Source organism: Tripterygium wilfordii, chromosome 21 (assembly GCF_013401445.1).
Source record: "Tripterygium wilfordii isolate XIE 37 chromosome 21, ASM1340144v1, whole genome shotgun sequence".
NCBI lineage: Eukaryota > Viridiplantae > Streptophyta > Magnoliopsida > Celastrales > Celastraceae > Tripterygium > Tripterygium wilfordii.
Window position 1 is genome coordinate 6,750,191 of NC_052252.1, and position 20,643 is coordinate 6,770,833.

The 20,643-nt window shown below is 38.5% G+C and overlaps 3 protein-coding genes across 6 annotated transcripts; all 3 read right to left on the minus strand.

Moving 5' to 3' along the window:
- Positions 1-4,849: 4,849 nt before the first annotated feature.
- Positions 4,850-6,246, minus strand: LOC119990243 (kelch-like protein 1). The gene has a single exon (XM_038836140.1). It carries the CDS (start codon positions 6,167-6,169, stop codon positions 4,850-4,852), a length of 1,320 nt encoding a protein of 439 aa, XP_038692068.1. The 5' UTR covers positions 6,170-6,246.
- A 4,873-nt stretch (positions 6,247-11,119) lies between these two features.
- Positions 11,120-14,628, minus strand: LOC119988597 (protein GID8 homolog). Of its 4 annotated transcripts, none has more exons than XM_038833688.1 (7): positions 14,414-14,628; positions 14,165-14,280; positions 13,553-13,712; positions 13,354-13,457; positions 12,302-12,433; positions 11,967-12,123; positions 11,120-11,498 (listed from the first exon to the last, which is right to left on the minus strand). In XM_038833688.1, the coding sequence occupies exons 2-7, from the start codon at positions 14,213-14,215 to the stop codon at positions 11,377-11,379; spliced, it is 726 nt and encodes a 241-aa protein (XP_038689616.1). In that variant the 5' UTR covers positions 14,216-14,280; positions 14,414-14,628; the 3' UTR covers positions 11,120-11,376. The 4 variants fall into 4 exon arrangements, with proteins under 4 accessions (XP_038689616.1, XP_038689614.1, XP_038689613.1 ...); XM_038833686.1 differs by having other exon boundaries at positions 13,354-13,460; positions 14,165-14,246; positions 14,414-14,618; XM_038833685.1 differs by having other exon boundaries at positions 13,354-13,460; positions 14,165-14,308; positions 14,414-14,614.
- Positions 14,629-15,722: 1,094 nt separating this feature from the next.
- Positions 15,723-16,937, minus strand: LOC119988276 (caffeoylshikimate esterase). The gene has a single exon (XM_038833250.1). It carries the CDS (start codon positions 16,821-16,823, stop codon positions 15,867-15,869), a length of 957 nt encoding a protein of 318 aa, XP_038689178.1. The 5' UTR covers positions 16,824-16,937; the 3' UTR covers positions 15,723-15,866.
- Positions 16,938-20,643: the final 3,706 nt, after the last annotated feature.

The following is a 20,643-nucleotide window of genomic DNA, read 5'->3' on the forward strand; positions in this document are numbered from 1 at the left end:
CGACTGAAAAATGACCAAACAACCAATAATTGACCGAACGATCAGGTCTATGTGTGGAGAGAGCTTGTGTCGGCCTTGAATGTTAAATTTATGTCAAAAAATGATAGTGGACACCCCTATAATGATTTGTCTGAGATTAAAAACAGTGGAATAACCATCTGTTTGAGATTAAAAATAGTGGAATGGCACAAAAATAAATGGATTCTGGAATAGAATCCTCTATACATTTAGAACATATAGGCAAAATAAAAAATATATCTGGTTAATGGGTTCAAAACTGGGTTACAACCGAGTCACAAATAGGTTTTCACTTTTCGATGAGGGAGACTATTCCGAACGTCAAAGGCCTGAAACCTGCAGAGCTCGTCAAGGCCTGATCGGGGTCTGAAAGTTTCGGTTGGCCAAGGCTTCAATGCGAGATTTTGGCGAAGTAGGCTACAAACGAAGGTTGGAGATGAGTTATTGCACTCTGACGCTTTAGTTTGGTGGGTCAGCGGCCCTGATCATTTGTAGGATGGTTGACCTTGGTTTCGGCAGTGAAGGGACGAGAGAGGGATTATGAGAGAGATAGAGAGAGAGTGTGTGTGTGAGGGTGGAGGGGAGGGGAGGGGAGTGGCGGGGTTCTTTGAGTATTTGTGTAAATTTTCAAAATTCAAAATTTGTCCAGCTAAGATTGCTGGCATAGACATGTCACATAGATTTGGGATGGATTGAGCTATTAAAGTGTTGGGCTCTATAGCATTTTGCGGTTATATACATATGTATATCTCTTCGATTTCAGATCATTTTTGTGAAATAACATGCCTATCCTCCAAATAAGAAAATAAGGCCTATCCCATGCTAAGGCATTGACCTCATGATAAGGTCCAAGGTTCAAATCCGCTCTCGTTATTGAACAAAGGTGTTGGTCTGGTGGTGAGAAGCATGCTAGTCATATTTTTTCATCGGAAAATGATATTCATACATAGAGATTTTATACATAAGTGTCCATAGTCTATGTGGCATGCCAACTCAACATGCCACATAGATTATTTTGAAAAAAGCAATTTGAATAACTTTCAAGTTCCCACTTCTCTCTCCTTACCCTCCCCAATTAATAAAATCAGATCTAGGGCTTTTAGATTCGGATTGGGGGGGGGGGGGGTTGGAATTGGTTTGGTGAAATTAAATGAAATGTTTTAAATCATGACCATCCATCTGATCAAATGGATGGTATTTAATCACTATTTACAAAATTAATAAACACATTCCATAGCCTCTATCGTACTCTCTCTTCTCCATTACATCATTTTCTTCTCAAATCTGCTTCTTCTCTTTTCAAATCGGATTCTCTTCATGACTCTCAGATCTTCGGCCCTTTCATTCCTAATCCAATCAGTAAAACCAGACGAAATTGACGTTGTTGAGAAAACTAGAAAAAAATCAAATGAAACTAATGGTGTTGAGAAAACTATATGAAAAAAGCACCTATTTCGTTTATTTCCTCATCCAAGTAAAATAACAAAACTGCTTTTGGATCCATTTAGCTTCTACCCTCAAAAACTGAGAGGAAGAAACAGATGAAGGTAGTTCAAAAATTGTTAAATGGGTATCCTTTTTTGATTCTGATTAAAGAGGAAGAAACAAATGAAAGATAAGTTAAAAAATCGTTAAATGAGTTGTTTTTGTTTAGATTTTGAACAGCCAAGAGAAGTAAAGAAACTGGTGTGTTGCAGAAGAGAGAGGTGCAAGAGATAAAAATAAGGGGAAAACAATGGACAAAGGAGTAATTTTGTCTTGTTGATCTATCCACTCATGACCATCCGATTAAACCAACAACTGAGATTTAAAAAATTCTAACAATTTCACCCGAGCCCAATTCCAGCTCCCCCATCCCTTTAGATTCCATTTCAAACTCTCTCCTCTACTGGTGGCTGCCACAGTCCTATTATTTATGCTCCCATCTGCTGCCACCACCACATCCGGCGTCACCAATGATGACTGCAACAACCTCTTGTCCCCTGCCAACAACTATTCCGGCCACACAATTCTGTCCACATCCTTTTCTTCCTCCTCCTTTAACTTCTTATTTTTCATCTTTAGCATCTCATGAGCAATATCGATGTCGGTCATGTTCTTGTTCATCGCGCTATGCAATTGCACATCTACTTCAAGTGAACTTGTCCATCCAACAGGTTGTGATGTTCAATGACTTCTCCATCACATCCTTTTGGGACATGAGGTTGCTTATTTAGGTTTCTCTGAATATGTTCACTTTTTATTTTTCTTTTATACCCATTGCTCATTAGAGTTCGGATCTTTGCATTTTTCAATCCTGACAATTTTTTTAAGTCAGTATGGGAACTTTGTTTGTCTTTAGTGAGTGAAATTTCTCCATGTGAACTTTGTTTGTCTTTGGTGAGTGAAACAATGTAATAAGAGGTTTAAACAACGTAATGATAAGATGAAACAATGCTCTTTTCCTTTACATGCCGACTTTGTCATGCCATATTCAAGTCATTAATGACGTTTTAGTCGTTGTCATGTGTTTCAATGGTCGTGAGTAAAAAATAGGACAAAAGTTTTGTAAACCCACAATTATCCAATAATAAAAGGTTGAAACAATATAATAAGAGGTTGAAACAATGTAATAAGAGGTTATAACAATGTAATAAATGTATGTGTTGATAAAAATAATAATAAGAGGCTAAACCAATGTAATCAAGGTCTGGGTTGATTGAAAACAATGTAATAAGATGCTGAAATAATGTAATAAGAGGCTAACACAACGTAACAATGGGCTTAAACAATGTTATAATATGCTGAAACAATGTAATAAGAGGCTTAAACAATGTAATAGTGTGTTATGGGTGAAATGAGGAAGTTTTATTAATTTTAATTTTGTTTAAAGAAGGAGAGCAAATTCCGACTTGTCTCACTAACATGAGCTCGATTTCGATGAGTTAAGCTTCCCACGGACAATTTGGACGTTCCTATAAAAACAATGTGATATAAGCATGGTTCAATGAGAAAATAATGTAATAAAAGACTTAAAAAATGTAAAAAAATGTTTGAAAAATATAATAAGAAACTGAAACAATGTAATAAATGTTCGTGATTTAATTGTTTCAGATCTTATTACATTGTTCACGAGAAAAGTGTAATTAAGAACGATCAAACGAAACATATCGACAATGGATCTTGTTGAAAAGAGTTTTACATGATGATTACGAATATGTAATTTTTATGGAAATCGAACATATATTTTGAGAGATAAAACGGTTTGAAGTTCGGTTAAATAAAGAAAAAGTAAAGCAAGTGAGAGGAAAATACATATCCATTTTTAATTTTAATTTTTTTTGAAATTTGAATTTGCTTTGTCATCTGGCATGCCACATGTACTATGTACCATTATGTACTTAGATTCTATGTACAGTTAGCGGGACCGTTTTTCATTATGGTTTAATTATTTTCGGAGGCATAAACTCACATAATTTTTTCATGATTTTATTTGAAGTGTGGTTTATGGGTTATTGCACCCGAGAAATAATACTTACGAGTTCCCACCGGGAAAAAAGAATTTGCTCCAAGCCTCCAACCGGGCTGCTTTTAATGATTCAGTGCAAATTTGCTCGTATAGGTCTCAAAGTTTCATCCCTTAGAAATCAAGGAATACAGTGTGATTCGTCCTCTCTTCAATAATTCAGGATTCCCTTTCGATCACAGATTCACAAAAGGGTATATAATTAATCATTAATTAATCATCCCAATTAACAGTTTACTATTAATTATACCTTGCGTTCCTCCAAAATGGACCAAAAACCAAACATTCTAAGGATCGGAAAAGTACCGAGCAACATCAGTCACAAAAAAAATTCTTCTAATTGTGCCTTTTGTCTCTTCTCTTGTTAGATAATGCGTGGAAACTTTTCCCCATCTTTTCTACTGGCAACAATCCCAGAACTCTGTTTCAAGATTATTAGGACAGCTCTGTATGCTATGTAGGCCATCTTATTTGATGCCTTGTTGTTTTTCTTGCTTTTGCTTTCATAATATATCCCGTCGCTTATCAAAAAAGATTATTAGGACAACTTTATATTAAGGGCGGAGAATGTAAAACATGTTTGTGACACGTGTGCGATATTTCTTTCTGGATAAACAATAATAATTTTGAAAACGTACTATCATGTCTTGACACATGGCATTTTCATGCCAATACCACATTCCTTATCCAGAGAGAGAATTGAACTCGTGTCTTAGGTTGTACCTCTGTAACTCTATCACGGAGCGGAGCCACATGCTCACCTGTAATTCTCAAGGAAGTTCAAATTTTCATTTAACATATATGGTACAATGAATGGCTGAAAGTTACGGTTTTTTGAACTATTTAAATTCGTTAATCAACAGGCCACACAGAAAACAGGCATTCCATGAGTCCTTGTCCATCAAAAAGAGACAAAAAAAAAAAACCCTAACTGCACCAAATAACACCCACGTTGGGATATCAAAGTTCTAGAATTCTGGACAACTAACAAGATTACTAATAATAATTAAGATGGTATGTGCAAACAGAACATAGAAATATACCTTACAAGTAAAGGGAGAATTTTCTGGATTTTTTGAAGCTAGATGAAGCATTGGTTGGAGGCTTAATGACCACAATTTAGTCTCGTATAAGATATTCAAACGACAAATTTGTATGGTGACGTTCTCAGTAAAAAAACCTTCAAAATAAAATATATGTCTTTGATACACATGAAAGAGTTGATGCTTCTCAAGTTGTGAGGTGACAAAGCATCATGTATCTAGCTTAGAGAGCTACGACAATAATGCACTTAATGAAATAGTACATTTAACCTTTTATATATGTTTATGATACTAGAACAACACAACAATGGCTACAAAGCTCCTTCTCCCCCTCTTCCTCCATTGGTTCGAAGTGTCTCCACGCATCACTAGATGCCGACGTATCAAAAATCTGTACCCTTGACATTGTTCTTGATGACTCCCTAGCCATCCTATAACCAGCCAAGAAAAATAGGTGGGCCCCAATTGGGACCATGGTTAAATACAACCGTTCGATGGGGGTCCAATTCTGATCGTTGGTTGAAATAGGCGAGTTTAGTGTTTGAAGGTGCGAACCATCCACTACATTCCATATGTTGACTTTGTCATCATAGGCTTCTATATGGCCTTTCCATGCCTTGAGACAATCACCTGAACTGAAAAGCCTATCACCAACGGCCACGATTTGATTAGGTGGCACATCCAACTGCCACATCCCCGCTATGAGGTCCCACCTTCCCGCTTGCGTGTCGTACACCTCAGCGGAGCTCCGTTCAATCATAGACGACATCCAACCCGAATCTCCTCTCTCCACAAACCCACCAACCACGTGGATCTTGCCTTGCCACGTCACACCGACACATTTGTACCTCAAGGTGCTCATGTTAGGCAAAGGAGTCCACACATCGAGAGTTGGATCGTACACCTCAGCATAACATATACCTCTCGCGCTTGCCAGCTCGGATTTCCCACCTGCCACGTAGATTTTGTTCTCACAAACGGCGCAAGCGAAGTTGTAACGTGGCACGCCTAGTGGCGTACACATGGACCATTGGTTTGACAAGACGTCGTAGCGCCTGACCGACGACAAGACCTCAATTTCTTCGTCGATGAAGTCATTGGAATAATCGGAGTGGTGTAATTTCTGTTTCCGGCATAGCCGACCACCGATTATGTAGATTGAGGTTCCTAGAGAAACCATGACGAAGTCCTTCAAGACGTGGTTATCAATCAAACCTGGAATCGAAGTGACGGAAGTCCATGTGTTATTGCTTGGATTGTAAAATTCGATCCAGTTGCAGATGTTCATGTTCGGCGAGGGTTCTCTAAGGCAAAAAGAGGCATAGACCCGATAGCGCGATGGAGCGAGTTCGGGTGACGGTGGTGGTGTTGTGGGTCTAGGTGGAGAAGGGAGAGAACCCATTGAAGTCGTGGTTCGAGGGAAGTGTCTATCAACTGTTTGTATTAATGTCCAAATGGGGAGTTGTGCTGTAACAAGTGTGCGGAAGATATAGATGAAGGTGGCTGAGAAAACAATGGAAGTGTTGTGGACATCGGCTAGGAATTGAAAAACAAAGGCTTTCTTGTTCAATCTTTGGTGAATTGTTGTCCCTTGCAATGTCATTTTTCTTAGTAGAAGGTAGATCTCCGGACAATCCGAGGCCAAGAGGAATCATTATTAACTATTTGATACATTTTCTGGAAGGTAACAATTGTTTGTTGTCTCATTGTCGTTTGCATTCATCGCTTGGGGACCAAGGACATCAAAGCCAATTGCCAAAGCTTCTACGTTTGAATCGTCAAGAGTCCACTTAGTGTTCTACTGTCTCTTCCTCAAAAACAATAAGGACAAAAACACACCTCATTTTTCAGCTTCAAAACGTTCTTCAATCTTTTGCGTGAAACCCAACTCAGATCATTTTGAAAAAGATAATAAATATCTCGAAACTCGCATACACACCATAGTAGCATATAAACACACCGGTGCTCACCTCAGCTGGCTAACCATTCGTGTATTTTTGTCCACGGTGCAGGGTGTAGGAGCAGATTTCTACAATCGTTGAAAGGTCAACTTCTCTTCTTGTGGGGTCCGTTAACAGTTTTGAATCCTGCAATTTCACAACAAGGCAAACCGTGAAAGCTCCTTAACGGCTTGGGGGGTACCGTCGCGGAGGCTCCGACGATCAAGTTAGTACTTGTCGGAGATGGAAGACCAGCTGTGATTTTTGTGTTTTGTCTGAGTGTGGTTTTTTTGTGAAGGGTTGGTTAAATCGTTCTTTGGCTCCTTTGGTAGGAAAAATGTTCTCTCCCCTTCAATGGAAAAAGGGAGGGGTATTAATAGAAGGACGAAGATCAACCTCGAGATTTGTGTGTACATTCCACTTGTTTCATTGGACCAAGTTGTACAAAAGGAAATATATGAAAGGTCCAATATTACGGCTGTGTCAGGGTCTGACAGATGTCAGGAAGGAAGATACAGTAGCAATATGGAATGATGAAAACAGGTGTTGACGAAAGTATGGATAGAATTGTAGGCGGTACTTAATGAACAAATACATACATAAAAGGAAACCTTACCTAGGCATGTGAGCCTGTCATACTGTAAATATTAGTCGTAGCCTAGATGTGATAGGAGCTGCTTTACAGCTAGATCAGCTCACGAGGAGGCGTTTGTCCGAGCCAGCGCCAGTACAGTATTGGCGTCTACACACGGTCGCCAACACATGGATGTATTGAACCTTGATATCACTTTATTAGGTGGTAGTTACAGTAAATATAAGAGATTAGACGGACTGTACAATCCCTGCAAACAGATGTCAGGGAACGTAGGGGTCTTGATGGTAGGTAGCTGTTATGCTTACTTCAGTAATGACGTACGAATAGTATGTGGGCCGCAATATGGGCCTTAGGTCTTGGGTCTAGCTAAGATGTTTAGACCCATGGACCAAAGTAGTCCAATTAACTTTGTTGTTATATGATCATGTAGGGCCATACCATTTTTGGCATCTACACAGGGTATGAATCATGCGGGCACCATATTTGTGGATATTGTGAGTAAGTGATGTTGCATGTGTGTGAATGTGTGTTACATACACACCAAAGTAGCATATAACCACACTTGAAACACGCCGATGCTCAACTCAGTTGACTTGACTAACCATTCGTGTATTTTTGTTTAGAGTGCGAAACAGGTATGCCGTGGACAGCATATTTGTGTATACGGGGAGTGTGTGTTATTGAGTGGGAGTTATATGTGCAATAAGAAAAAATATAACCACGCTGAAAAAGGCAAGAAAAAGACGGGGGAGCAAATCCATATGAGATACTAGCATGAGACACATAATATCTCGAACCCTGCACTTTTGGTCTCAGTATGCCAACAGAAGTTAGGGTTTAGGCAATAGCTAGGTTTGGTTATCAAGAATGTTGTGCTCTTTTTTGGTTTCCTATGTATGCAGAAAGTACACAGTCGTCTAATATATATTAGCTTATTATTGGATCTTGCATCTTTACCTATAGAATAAATTTGCAGATTTGAGGCAATAAAATTGGATTTTGTTTATTGTGTCTAGGGGAACAAGTAGCAAACATAGGCATGTGACAAAGATAAACATATCATCCTTAGACGAGTGCAATTTTATCAATCTAAATGGAACCGCCCAGTCGTTAATGTACTTGTGCTGCTGCTTGACTTATTGTTTGTAATTGTATGACTTGGTTATATATCTTAGGGATTAAGGTGGATGACACTAAGGTCGGGAGATTGAACTAGCTGAGAGTATCTCTGTGGGGTTATTTTTGGTTTTGTGGGTTTGCCCACTTCCGTAGAGGGGTCAGGAGCCTTATTTCTCCCGTATGGGCTTCGGCCTAACCTTACTTGTCGTTATTGTGGTGCGGACTGTTATGGCGACATGAGATTTACACTCTCTCAACTGTTCGAATGAAATGCTGAGATAGGTGGTTTCACAGCAAAACAAAAAAAAGAAGAGATTGACCATTTTATTTTGTGAGATTGACAATCTTGTGGGCTATATATGCTAGACGCCTTGAACCACAAAACCCATCAGCCATAACTGAATTGAACTCTTTCAAGAGAACATTTCAAGCACAACAGAGCAATTGATAGCTGCAAAATTGTAGCTAGTTTTGAGATGGGTTTGGTTGGATTTGACATGTGAATTCTTATCTGGCATACATAAACTTGGACCTGCAGAAACAAATAGTTAAAAACTTGTCAGTTTGTTACTATTTGTTTACAAGACAAGCCAATTTAATTCTTCTTCAGAGGGACCAGTTCAAGATACTTCACTTTTCACAACCTGACTCGGCCAAAAAAATAAATATAAGTCACAGAATATGAAATTAGGACTCTAGGCAAGTGCCATGCATGGCATTGTTGCACAGAATGACATTTCATCTTTCATAGGTCCACAGATTTCAGATTAGGCAACAGTCATGGCAGTGTACTCTGGGGAATAACTGGGGGCACCAACAATAATTTGATAAAAAGAATCAAATAGGAGGGCTGGGGAGGCCAGAGAGTGAGACAAGTGAAATTAGAATTGGGAATATGAGAAAGCAAAGTTGCCTTCTGAATTATGTCGTGGACAAAGCAGTTGGAGCAAAAAAAGAGAAAATTGATTTGACTGATCACTGTTTAGATTCCTTTGTCTTAACATACTTTTTTCTCATCGGAATGGAATTTTTATCACCACGATGAAAGGTCATTGCAGTACAAGTCACTATAATTTTCTTGTAATTTTAATCACAGGCGTCCAATCAATTTTTGAATTTGATAAATAGACCGGACGTCTGTGATAACCACTGCAATAACTTCAGGGGCGCTCTTTTGCATGTTGAACGAGTCTATTGATTATGTTCAATTAGACATACTAAACAGCATATTGCAACAGTGAATCATATAAAAAAACAACATATGATGGGATGAGGAATACAAAGAAATTCATGTTAGATTGTCAGAATCAAGGACATATGATTGTGATACGACCATAGAGAGAGAGGCCCCCTGCCATTGGCAGACTGCCACAGCGCACACACTCTCTCTCTCTTTCACCATTTTTATATATAAGGGAAAATGCAATGGTGAAGTGGTATTGGGCCAACAAAGATGTTGTCTTTTGCTGATGTGGCTGTATTGTAAAATGTGTTTTGCTTATGTGGCTGTATTGGGATAAGTGTTTTGCTGATGTGGATGTATTGATATTTAATGTTTTGGTGTAGTTTTGTTGTGGATAATATGGAGGAATGAAATGTTGTTGGGTTGGGTGGAAAGAGAAAGTGTGTGGGAAGAAAAAGTGTATAGAAATTTGTGTTTTGCTGATGTGGCTGTATTAGAATACGTGTTTGACTTGATTTTTTGTGTAATAGAGGTGGGACCGGGCCAACAAAAATGTTGGCCCAGTAAATTGTTTCTTATTGCATTTGCCCTAAGCTCTATCTTTCACCATTAGATGATAGAATTTTAGCATCCCAAAGTGATGTCCAAAAAAGCAAACTGCCACTGAAGCTGTACAGCTTCTTTGGAATACCAAAAGATCTTGCATACTCTGCTTGTTTTCTTGTGCATATTCATTTCGTGAGTACTTCATCTTCAAAAGTTGAGGCCTTTTTGGGTGCTCTTTATCCTCTCCATTTGCACCATATATAGACAAGACTGCAATGCAATTAACCTTGCTTCCATCTCCATATTTTATATAGCCAGAGAGAACACCAGTGTCTCTTATCTTCAGCATTTTCAACTCTAGACTACATGTTGAGTATGGGTTTTGTGGGAAGCTTGGAGTGGGCGAGTAGTTATGGCAAGAAGCAGTGCAAAAGTCTCTTCTGGAGAGCGAGAGCTACAGTAAAGAAGGCCTTGAAGAATGGGGACAAGCAGAAGCTCCAGTTCCAATATGATCCCTCAAGTTATGCTCTCAATTTTGATGATGGTTCATGCCATCCGAATGGTACAAATCCAGTCCCACATTCAAACAAGAAGAGTTGTGATGCCAACATATGGGTTTATGTGATCTGGGTAGGATCCAAGTGACTCCACAAAACATTTATTTACTTTTCTAGTATGTCGTTGTAGAAGCAAAGATCTACTTTTGTAAATTGTATGTCATCCACTATCTGGGTTTGCTCTCTTTCTACTCTGTTCTGTCATTTTTGGGTCTTGAAAATTTAGTCTCTTTTTTTACTCAACATGTCATTTGAACAGCTGAGTGAGTGTAAATTTTGAGCCACATTAGCTAGCAACAAGTAATAGTCGTAATAGTTGATCGAAACCCATGCAGGTGAAAATGAGATTTCTAACCCCTCCCCAAAAGTGGGTTGAAAGCTCATGTAACCAGGAAAATCCATGGAAGCTGGTTCGAACTCTCAACCTTAGCATCCACCCTAAGATATAACTAACTGAGCTATTGTCACAAATAAACAGCATAGATATAGTCATATGGCTGAAGTAAAACTAGTCGCGAACAGGTCACATGATTCACATCATTTGTTATTTATCTGTAATTGCGAACTAATAGCAATAATCATGTCTTTGACAATGATTATAACGGGAGGATGGTTGGCGGAGAAACAAATGCGCCAGAGCAAAATAGAGTCTAGAAGGGTTTGAATAAAACGTTCAAGCTGAGGAATAAGTATTCACATTCGCCAAATAAAACTAACCAAACCTACAGTTATTAAACGAGTGAAACCATTGACAAATAACAACTTACAGCTATTGTGTCCTAGAGCTACAGACATACGTTTGATAAGTCCATTCTGCTTCATCTGTTCAGCGCAAGCAATAAGAATCATCCATTTGAAGCTTCAAGCGTTTCAAACTGGAGGGTCTTCAAGTACAGCAGTAGATAAATCATTTATCCGAGGATAAGCAGCTTTCTCATCAAGCTGATTCTGGGCCCATATCAGCATTTTTAACAAGCTCGGAAGCTTTGGGTCTGCAATTGGCGCAATGTTCAACTGATCAGCTCTTGAGATCAGGAAAACAAATATTAACGTATTAGTGCAAATAATCATTAGAATGCAAGAGTTTTTAGGATATACCCAAAAGATTCATCACCTATTCATCTCCAAAACAAAAGCCACAACATCAATAAGCTCACCTAAGTGCTCAGTTTCTTAATTCTGTTATTTTTCGATCTTATTTTGATGATTTGAGTACCGATCACTCAGGTGAAAGTTGCAGAAGTGAGGATATTACTATAACCATTTTAATAACAGATCTGTTTTGCTAGGTCCATGTTGGTGAATTGGGAATGGTCCAACTTCTAAAAGGAAAAAAAAAAAAAAAAGTGAACTGAAGCTCTATTGAAGATAAGAAGGGGCTTAGGAAAAAAAAGGATGCGAAAAGACACCAATTTAAACACGTAGGACGTCGAAGATATCATACACAACCACCCACAAACCTTTTTCATGACTCTGGCTTGTGAGGATGGCCGCATTCACCTCACTCGCTGTCTTCAGGCGCTGTGACATATCAAGCAGTTCTCCAACAGGGCAAGTGGAGACATCCTCAAATGCCAACAGAGCAACAGTTCTCTCCAACTCTTCCAAAAAGCCTTGCTGCAGCAAACTTCATCCTTTAATCATCATATATTATCACTGATTTCAACAGCTCAATATATAATACCCAGTTTTGTTCAAGCATATCTGTTGAATAATACAATGCTTATATTACGTTTAACAAAACTTAATTTGCAATTTAAATGGTTGTAACAAAGTTTTGGTAACCGAAAAATACATTTTCTTCTCCTCTCGGCGCAAGTTCCTCTTGAGCGAATTCCAGAGCCTCTTCAACTATACCATTTCGTATTAGTTCTATCAACCTTTGTTGCTGAAGATGAAAATACAGTTGCGGGTTTGTGTCCAGTATCTACACACAAGATTCGAAAATGAGAAAAACCTAGAGGAGAATAGATGACTGAAGACCCATACAGCCCATAATGACAAAACAACACAATAACAAAGTAGAGTAATTGATGTCTACACAACATAATCATCTTAGCCTTTGTCCCAAAAGTTTGGGATCTGCTACATGAATCTATGAGAAAATAACAGGAATCCACTACGTATATTCATTTCTATCAAGGATCATACTTTCATCAACTTTTATTGAATTCATAATCCTTTATTACTACTTCAAGCCATGTCTTTTTAGTTTTTCATCTTCGCTTCCTACTCTCTTCTATACAAATTCTCTCGTGTGTCCCCATCGCCACACCATTATCTCTACGTTTGACATCGATATAACTAACACAAGATACGAGCTTTCTATGATTCTAGTTTCCTTAATAAGTTTACAAAAATCTTCATATGTGGCCCAAATCAATCAAGATCCAAATAACCATATATTGAAGAATAATTGAATTCCTAATTGTCAAATTTATTCACAATGCAAATGGTACAAATGAAGATCCTAATGATCGATTTCAACGACCAGTGTGAATCAAATGACACATATTAGGCAGACACACCCAAAACAAGACATCTTTAGGTACGAAGATCCTGTACATAGAACATAAGCGTCCACAAGTCAACATCCAACTTGTCAAAGAAAGCAAGGAAAAAAAAGAACTGCCATGGCCTTTAAAATTAGAAGACAAAATATTTTGACAGTAACTTTATCCACATCGATATTAAAATGAAACATTATGCTACTTCATGAATCATGCCAATGACTCATAGAATAGTTAATTAAAAAAATACCTCAGAGAGATTATCTCAAAGTTATAAAGCATCATATCACATAATGGATGCTCCTCAATCATCTCAACAGAGGGGGAAAAATTATACCTCAGGATTTAAATCATTAACTTTCTCTATGGCATCCTCAACATTTCCACACTGCAACGCTTTCTTAACAGCCATGCGATCTGTGATTGTTGCAAGATCTATATCTGCTATTTGTTAATAAGGAATAAACAGACACTTTTCAAGTGAATCATGTCACCAAGGCCAGAAATTATCAGAAAAAGTCTGTTATGATGGATACGTTCTGTTCCAGATTCCTTCCTAAATTTCTCAGCAGCGTCAACATGACCCTCAGTAACGAGAAAATTCATCACCAGTTTGTTCATATCTTCTTTCCTAATCTTTACATCGTTGAGCTTCTTTTCCCACTCTTCCCACGTTATGACATTCTTAGTTGTAGCCTGCCCACAAGCAAGCGCAAACACGAGGAAATTACAATCCAATGTAATAGTCAAACCATGTATAATGTGAAAGCATTCTACAAATCGAATCCTTACCAAAAGGGAAAAGGAATCAAATCGTGCCCTTGTTTGCTTAACAAAGGCAAAGGCACAGGAAGATAAGAAAAGAAGTAAACTAAACCTTAAAATGACCATTCTTTGGCATCCAGTAAGCAAAACCCTAAACTAAAGCCCGTCCGCAACAGTCATTGGCTTGCCTCAGTCAAAAGAGGCTCTTTATATCAAATATATTTTACATCATTTCTACAACTGCATTTTCTCAACAACCAAAGATAACCTATACTACTGAGTAAGAACTAGACAAATAATAACAACTTAACATAGGAAATCAAATCCAATTATACATGAAACCATAAAATCTCACTGATCAAGCTATAACTAACAAAATTTACCATTGCCTCTGTCTCCGCAAGCTGGCGAATTACAATCCAGAACAGTGACATTAGTGCCTCACCACCATCAATTCCATTGATTCCGAATCAGAAAACCGATTGTAACAAGAATCGTCCTATAATACAGCGAACACACACCAAATCCTTAATCACGATGAAACAAAAACGAAAAAAAGAAAACTATTACCTACAAATATTTAATATTTTCGCTCTGCAGTGAACAAAAAACATCTCGAGAAAGTGAAGTACCTTAAAGAGACGGATAGAAGAACACAAGCTTGGTGTTGCTAGTCAATTGAATTTCAAGCGAGATCCCTTCCTCTGAAAAAATGGGCAATGATTGCACTTTCATATGTTCTACAGACTTCGGATTCAGAACAGTGACTAGGCCTTCCCGGGTAGTTTTGTCGATGGGCCTAGGCCTCTCTGAATGAAACCTGTATGGTTCAGGTCCGGCCTTCACACCTACCTATTGTAATCTATATTTTTTTTATATGGCAACAGAAACACACATCTGTAATACACAAGTATCCCTCAAACTCACTCACACATGTAACTCTCACATTACATATACTCACACTAGGGGTCGAACCTCGCACGCCAGACATATATACACAAATGATAACCAGCGGAGCTAGTACGGGCGTGTACTTATTGTAATTTATATTGATGGTCTTTAGGTATTCTTTTAACGTTTTAGGTGTCAGTTTTCACCATTAATCCTTTTTTTTTTTTAATTTTCATCCACCAATTACGTTGTATAGGATGCAGAGGTTAGTGGTTCAGAGCAGGGAAAAATACAGAGTTGAATATATTTTTTTACCCCCGATTGTAAATGATAGTAAGTAGTTATCTTCTGTTCTTTCTTGTGTTATTTTTTCAGATGCAACAAGTTCTTCTGGTATCTGGTTCCAAGATTAGGGTAGTGAGTACACGCGGCCCGAACACTCCAATATCATCCTTGGGGATGTTAGGTCGATGACTCCTTTGGATATTCGCCGTCCTTGTTTGAAAATGACAATGGTCAGTGAGTCTAACAACAAGTGGTCGGCCGAAGATGTTCCGACACTCAAGTCAATCTCTCGATGAAAGAAGTGATTCGAAATAGTGTTTTCCCTTTACCTCAAATTCCTCTCGCCCTTTTATAATGAATGATTTGAATGTTCATCTCCTCAGTGCGGCTAAACTCTTGAGATCACTAAATCACATATCTGATTTAGTGGTCGATCACTCCCGGATACGGGCCTTCCTATTTGAGCTTGGTTTAGATTGAGCAGGGGTAATAATTGATGACTCTATTCAAGAGATGATGTATAGCCTTATTGTTTCAATGTCTATATTTATTGCTTGTGATTTTTGTTTGGGACTATCCCGTTGCTGATTTGATTGTGCGAATTGTTTTATCAGTATTCATGAACAATGTTGCAGATCATCCTCTTGCATCATATGAGACACCTACCTTGCAGATTTATGGCTTTACTGGATTCAGGACATTGGACTCTGAATCCAGTAACCCATTTTGGTTTTATAATAACCTTTAGGATTTGTTAGCTTGGGATTCTGAATAAACTCTGGGAATTAGATTAATCTATAGAGAAACTGGACACAGAATCAACAAGAATCAAATCATAGCATTCTAAAGTACAATTTCAACATAAAATTCTCAATAATCGTACCATTCTCGATGGTACGATGGTTCTGATCATCCCTTGCACCTCTCTTCCAACCAAGACAGGATATCCTTACAAACAATCTCAATATTTTCATCCGTCTCCCCAAACAGCAAAGAATGCATCATTCCATCATAAATTTTGATGGTCTTGTCTTCACTCTTGGCCTCTTCATACAAAGCCTTGCTTACATTCGGATCTGTTACAACATCTGCACTGCCATGTAAAACAATAAATGGTATGCTCACTTTGGATAATTGTTGACTCAATTGGTCAGTGACCCTCAATAGCTCTAAAACAGTCCCCAATCTTGGTTTTCCTCTATATCTCATCGGATTCTTCTCTGCTATTATCACCTTCTCTTCAACCTTGACTGACTTAGCGACTAGATCTGCAGTTGGTACAATAGGCAAAGTGGGCATGAAGTTAGCCACAAACATGAGAACTTGAGGGATTGGCCATCTGGGTTTCACATTATCAGAGATCTTACACATGGGTGCTACAAGGATGGCACCATCAAACCCTTTTGGATCTGCAAAATGGATCAGGAGACAAATCGCACCACCCATTGATTCACCAAACAGAAAACAAGGTAACCCATGATACTGAGGGTCTTGTTTGATGGAATTAAAGAAAGATAGACAGTCTTGAACAACAGCATCGACGTTCGGGACAAAGGCCCTCAGACCCTCAGATCTTCCATGGCCTTCAAGGTCAAGGGCAAAACAGGCAAAACCCATCTGGGCAAGGAAAATTGGGGTTGACTGGAAAGTCCAGCTGATGTCGTTGCCATAGCCATGGATCATAAAGATTATGCCACGATGAGGAGGAGGGTTCGACAGAGGGAGCCAGGATCTGGTGAAGAGGGAAAGGCCCCTTGGTGAAGTGTAGAATGAAGTTGAGCCTTTGACTCCATGGGATTTGTAGTGGTCTTCTTCAGATGCGTTCCCCCAGTAGTGAAGGTTTGGATTTTCTTTCTCTTCCTGCATTCTTTGGAGCGGATTGGGTTCTCTGGGGTCAGCTCTGTTTTGGGAAATTTGTGCTTTTCTGATCCTGATTGAGGCTTTGTCGGCTTGGATAGTGCTTTGACTCTTGCGTTGGGCCGGACTCAAAAAGCTTAGCGATTTCTTTTGACTTGTCTTCCAAAGTCAGGTCAGTATTCGTTCTTGAGCAAATGTAGGAACAACTTACGTTAGATAATAATAAAAGGTAACTCCGAAAATTTCCCTTCTTTTAGGACAAAACCTGACTTAAAGTTTAAGAAACGTAATATTCGATGTGATTGACTTCTTGTCTCAACAATGATACTGTTGAGTCTTGAGAACTAAGGTGTAGTGTAGATAGAGAAGTTACTAGCATAGATGGTTTCTCCCTGCCTTAACGGCTTATCTTTTCCAATAGTGAGAGGTAAGTGTGCTAGGTTATCAGAAGCCTCATTAAGAATTCTAAAAAAAAACTAAACTACTTAAAACAGGGGAATACTGAATGATCTGGCTTATAGATGCTAGGTGACCTATTGTAGCAAAATTGTTCAAACTGTACTACCAAGACTTTTCAGCATGAATTTTAAATGGTAGAATCAGACCTGAAATCATAGGGAAAATAGAAGAAACTAAGTAGAGGAAAGATAGATAACCTAAGCATCACACTTAGAGTTCCTCGGCATCATGCCAAAGGATGATTGCATCACACAATCGAGAAGCAAGTGTTACACAACCAATGTAACTTAGCCAATCCACAAGAACAGTAAAACTGCTACAACTGATAACCAGTGACAATAACCAAATATATTGATAATAATACAGAGATAAGCTTCACAAGGAAGCATAAATATGTCTATTCGAGAGAGGCAACTCTCCAATTCAACCAGAAACAACAACAACAATATCATTCGACAACCAGACCTTATATGGTGGGCCTAATTAAACATGCTCAAACATCAGTCCATCCCACTAGACTAGGCCCAAGCCTATCAAGTGAGACCCAAGTAAAACTCAGCCCATCAACCAATTGGGTTGGTGACAATTCCTCCCCCCTCAAAAACACCTTGTCCACAAGGTGAGAATCCCACATACTGAGACCAGGATCAAATGGAAAATGATTGGCATCAATAGCAATGCACACTAGTGCATCTAGTGGTGTTTGCGAAATTCTTGAACCATTTCCTTCATTCTCAGCCTCCATTGGAATTTCTATTGTACTCCAGTTCATGAACTTATCAAGAATAGCTGTAGCTATAGAAGTTGTGCCACCCATTGAAATACTAAATTTTTTCCTAGGAATGTTTAAATTAGATTGTTCCACTAAGAGCGCACCTTGTGTGATTGATTGAGTATCCAAATGCAAGAAACCCATGTCACCTTTCACCAACTCAGTCTCTTCTTTCCAACCGTCAAACAATCTCCCCAATACTTGATAACCATTAATGTTGCAATCAGCCATGATGAACACATGTTCCCCCTTCAAATACTTCTGTTCTAAATTCCTTTCTCTACTGGTTCCTTTTGGAAGCAATGGATCAAACACCTTATAAGCATTCCAATTCTCCTCTTGTAGTTCCAAAATTATGGCCAATATTTCCTTTCCATTATCAATCTCTGTCACATCTTTCATTTTGTCAAGCTTATTCAACACTACAATTATAGAATTATGACCACCCGGATCATAAACCCTTCCCATCACAATTTTCAATCGAAGTCGCTCTTCAGAAAACCCCCTTCTTAAAACTGAATCTAGCACAAGAGTCCAAGAGCACAGTTCTTGTTGAAGCATTTTCACATACAGTTCGTGTGCACAAGCCAATAATCCATGTGTGGCACTAATATCCTGCAATCCAGCAACCAAGCGCAAAGTCAAATGTAAATCAAAAGTTTCAATTACTTGTTGCTTAATGCCAAGGAGAGAACAATCGCGTACAACATTAGCTCTACGGCTCTTGGCCGCAATCGGCTGCCCAACATCAACCACGGTGGTTGGGTCGCCAACTCCACCGTTCAGAGCAACTCCAGTGGTAAACCAAATATCAAGCACTTCAAAACCATTCTCTCTCTTCTTCTCTATCCTGAGTGGCATAATTTAATTGGATGAATGGGTCCCATAATATACATTATTCATCAACACTTTATACTTTCCAACACTTCAAACTCATTTCTCTATTTTCTCTCTCTTTCTTTCCATCATCTCTCTCTTACTTTTCATCACCTCTATCTTCATTTTCATCACCTCTATCTTTCTTTTCATCATCTCTCTTCACTATTCATCAACTATATCCATACTTCATATTTCAAGTGTCATTTTCCACAACAACCTATAAAACAAGTGTCATTATCAAGAAAATGTGTTTTCAAGTGTTCATTTTCATCCATTGTAGAACTCTAGCATTCTAAATTTTCCATAAAGTTCACTTTTGGACACTTGAAAGCTATGTTTCAAGTGTCCATTGGACATGCTCTCATTAACCCTTCATCTCCATTCGGTACCAACAGTTCGCTCGTCACTAACCCTTCATCTTCATTCATTACTATCGATTCTTCAAATAATGGCCTGCATACAAAGCAACAATGAATGGCTTCTTTGAAGAGTGCCCAGTCATTAAAGACACAGTGGCAATGATATTTTTCCAGCACTTTGAACCATTCTAAGGCTTCACCCTCGAAGACTCGTCATGCCGCAATTGGTCTATCATTCAAGGGCACGCGTTGTTCTTCAAAGAATAACTCGGCAATGCAAGGCCAGGCCAGGGGATCTGGTCTATTGAATTTAGGCAACTCCAATTGAACTTGAGAGATGGAATTCGACCTAAGACAAGCATAACAATCTAGAAACAAGGCGTTGAAAGCTAAATATGCCATAGATCTATGCTGGAATTGTGATCTTCGATACCAATTGTTACACAACCAATGTAGCTTAGCCAATCCACAAGAACAGTACAACTGCTACAACTGATAACCAGTGACAATAACCAAATATATTGATAATAATACAGAGATAAGCTTCACAAGGAAGCACAAATATGCCTATTCGAGAGAGGCAACTCTCCAATTCAACCAGAAACAACAACAACAATATCATTCGACAACTAGACCTTGTACGGAAGGCCTAATTAGACATGCTCAAACATCAGTCCATCCCACTAGACTAGGCCCAAGCCTACCAAGTGAGACCCAAGTAAAACTCAGCCCATCAACCAATTGGGTTGGTGACAGCAAGTCACATGCTTGAAAGTACTCTCAATATTATTCATTCGTCATCATCATTCTTGAGAGATTACATCCATATTATCGAATCTTACTAACGCTAATTCTATAAAAGCTTCCTTCAACTAATACTAGAACTCCTAAAAGTAAACTGATGTGATTCTTATTCTAACAATGAGTTGATTGGCTTTAAAAAACATAAAAAGACTCATAAAACAAATTACTAATACGAAATTCGAAATCCTAGCACCCGTAGAAATTCCAATAACATCCCTAGAATGAAAATTAATTAAATGAACCTTATTAAAAACTGACCTAATAGTAAACTAATTTTGAAAAAACATAGAAATAAGACTTAATCCTAGCTAGATTAAGATTTATAAGCTTGTGGATAGGCCATGAATCTACATTGCATAGATCTTTGAATTTGCTCTTACGATACCTCTTTAGCTCCTGCATCAACATGTTACCACGTTAAGACTAGCCTTTAGGAATACATGAATGGATAATCTCCTTGAATCCTAGGAACGGATTCTACTGTCCTCTGTCACATTCTTTCAAATATTTAAAAATCAGATGATGGTTCCACAGAGGTTATATGAAGAAGATTATT

What these genes read in the sequence shown, in the direction of transcription:
- LOC119990243 (XM_038836140.1), bottom strand. Translation starts at nt 6,169, where the DNA reads ATGACATTGCAAGGGACAACAATTCACCAAAGATTGAACAAGAAAGCC.
- LOC119988597 (XM_038833686.1), bottom strand. Translation starts at nt 14,215, where the DNA reads ATGTCACTGTTCTGGATTGTAATTCGCCAGCTTGCGGAGACAGAGGCA. An exon ending in GAAGGAATCTGGAACAGAAC is followed by an intron (nt 13,461 to 13,552) that starts GTATCCATCATA and finishes ATTAACAAATAG; the next exon opens with CAGATATAGATCTTGCAACA. An exon ending in CGCCGAGAGGAGAAGAAAAT is followed by an intron (nt 12,124 to 12,301) that starts GTATTTTTCGGT and finishes AGTTTGCTGCAG; the next exon opens with CAAGGCTTTTTGGAAGAGTT.
- LOC119988276 (XM_038833250.1), bottom strand. Translation starts at nt 16,823, where the DNA reads ATGCAGGAAGAGAAAGAAAATCCAAACCTTCACTACTGGGGGAACGCA.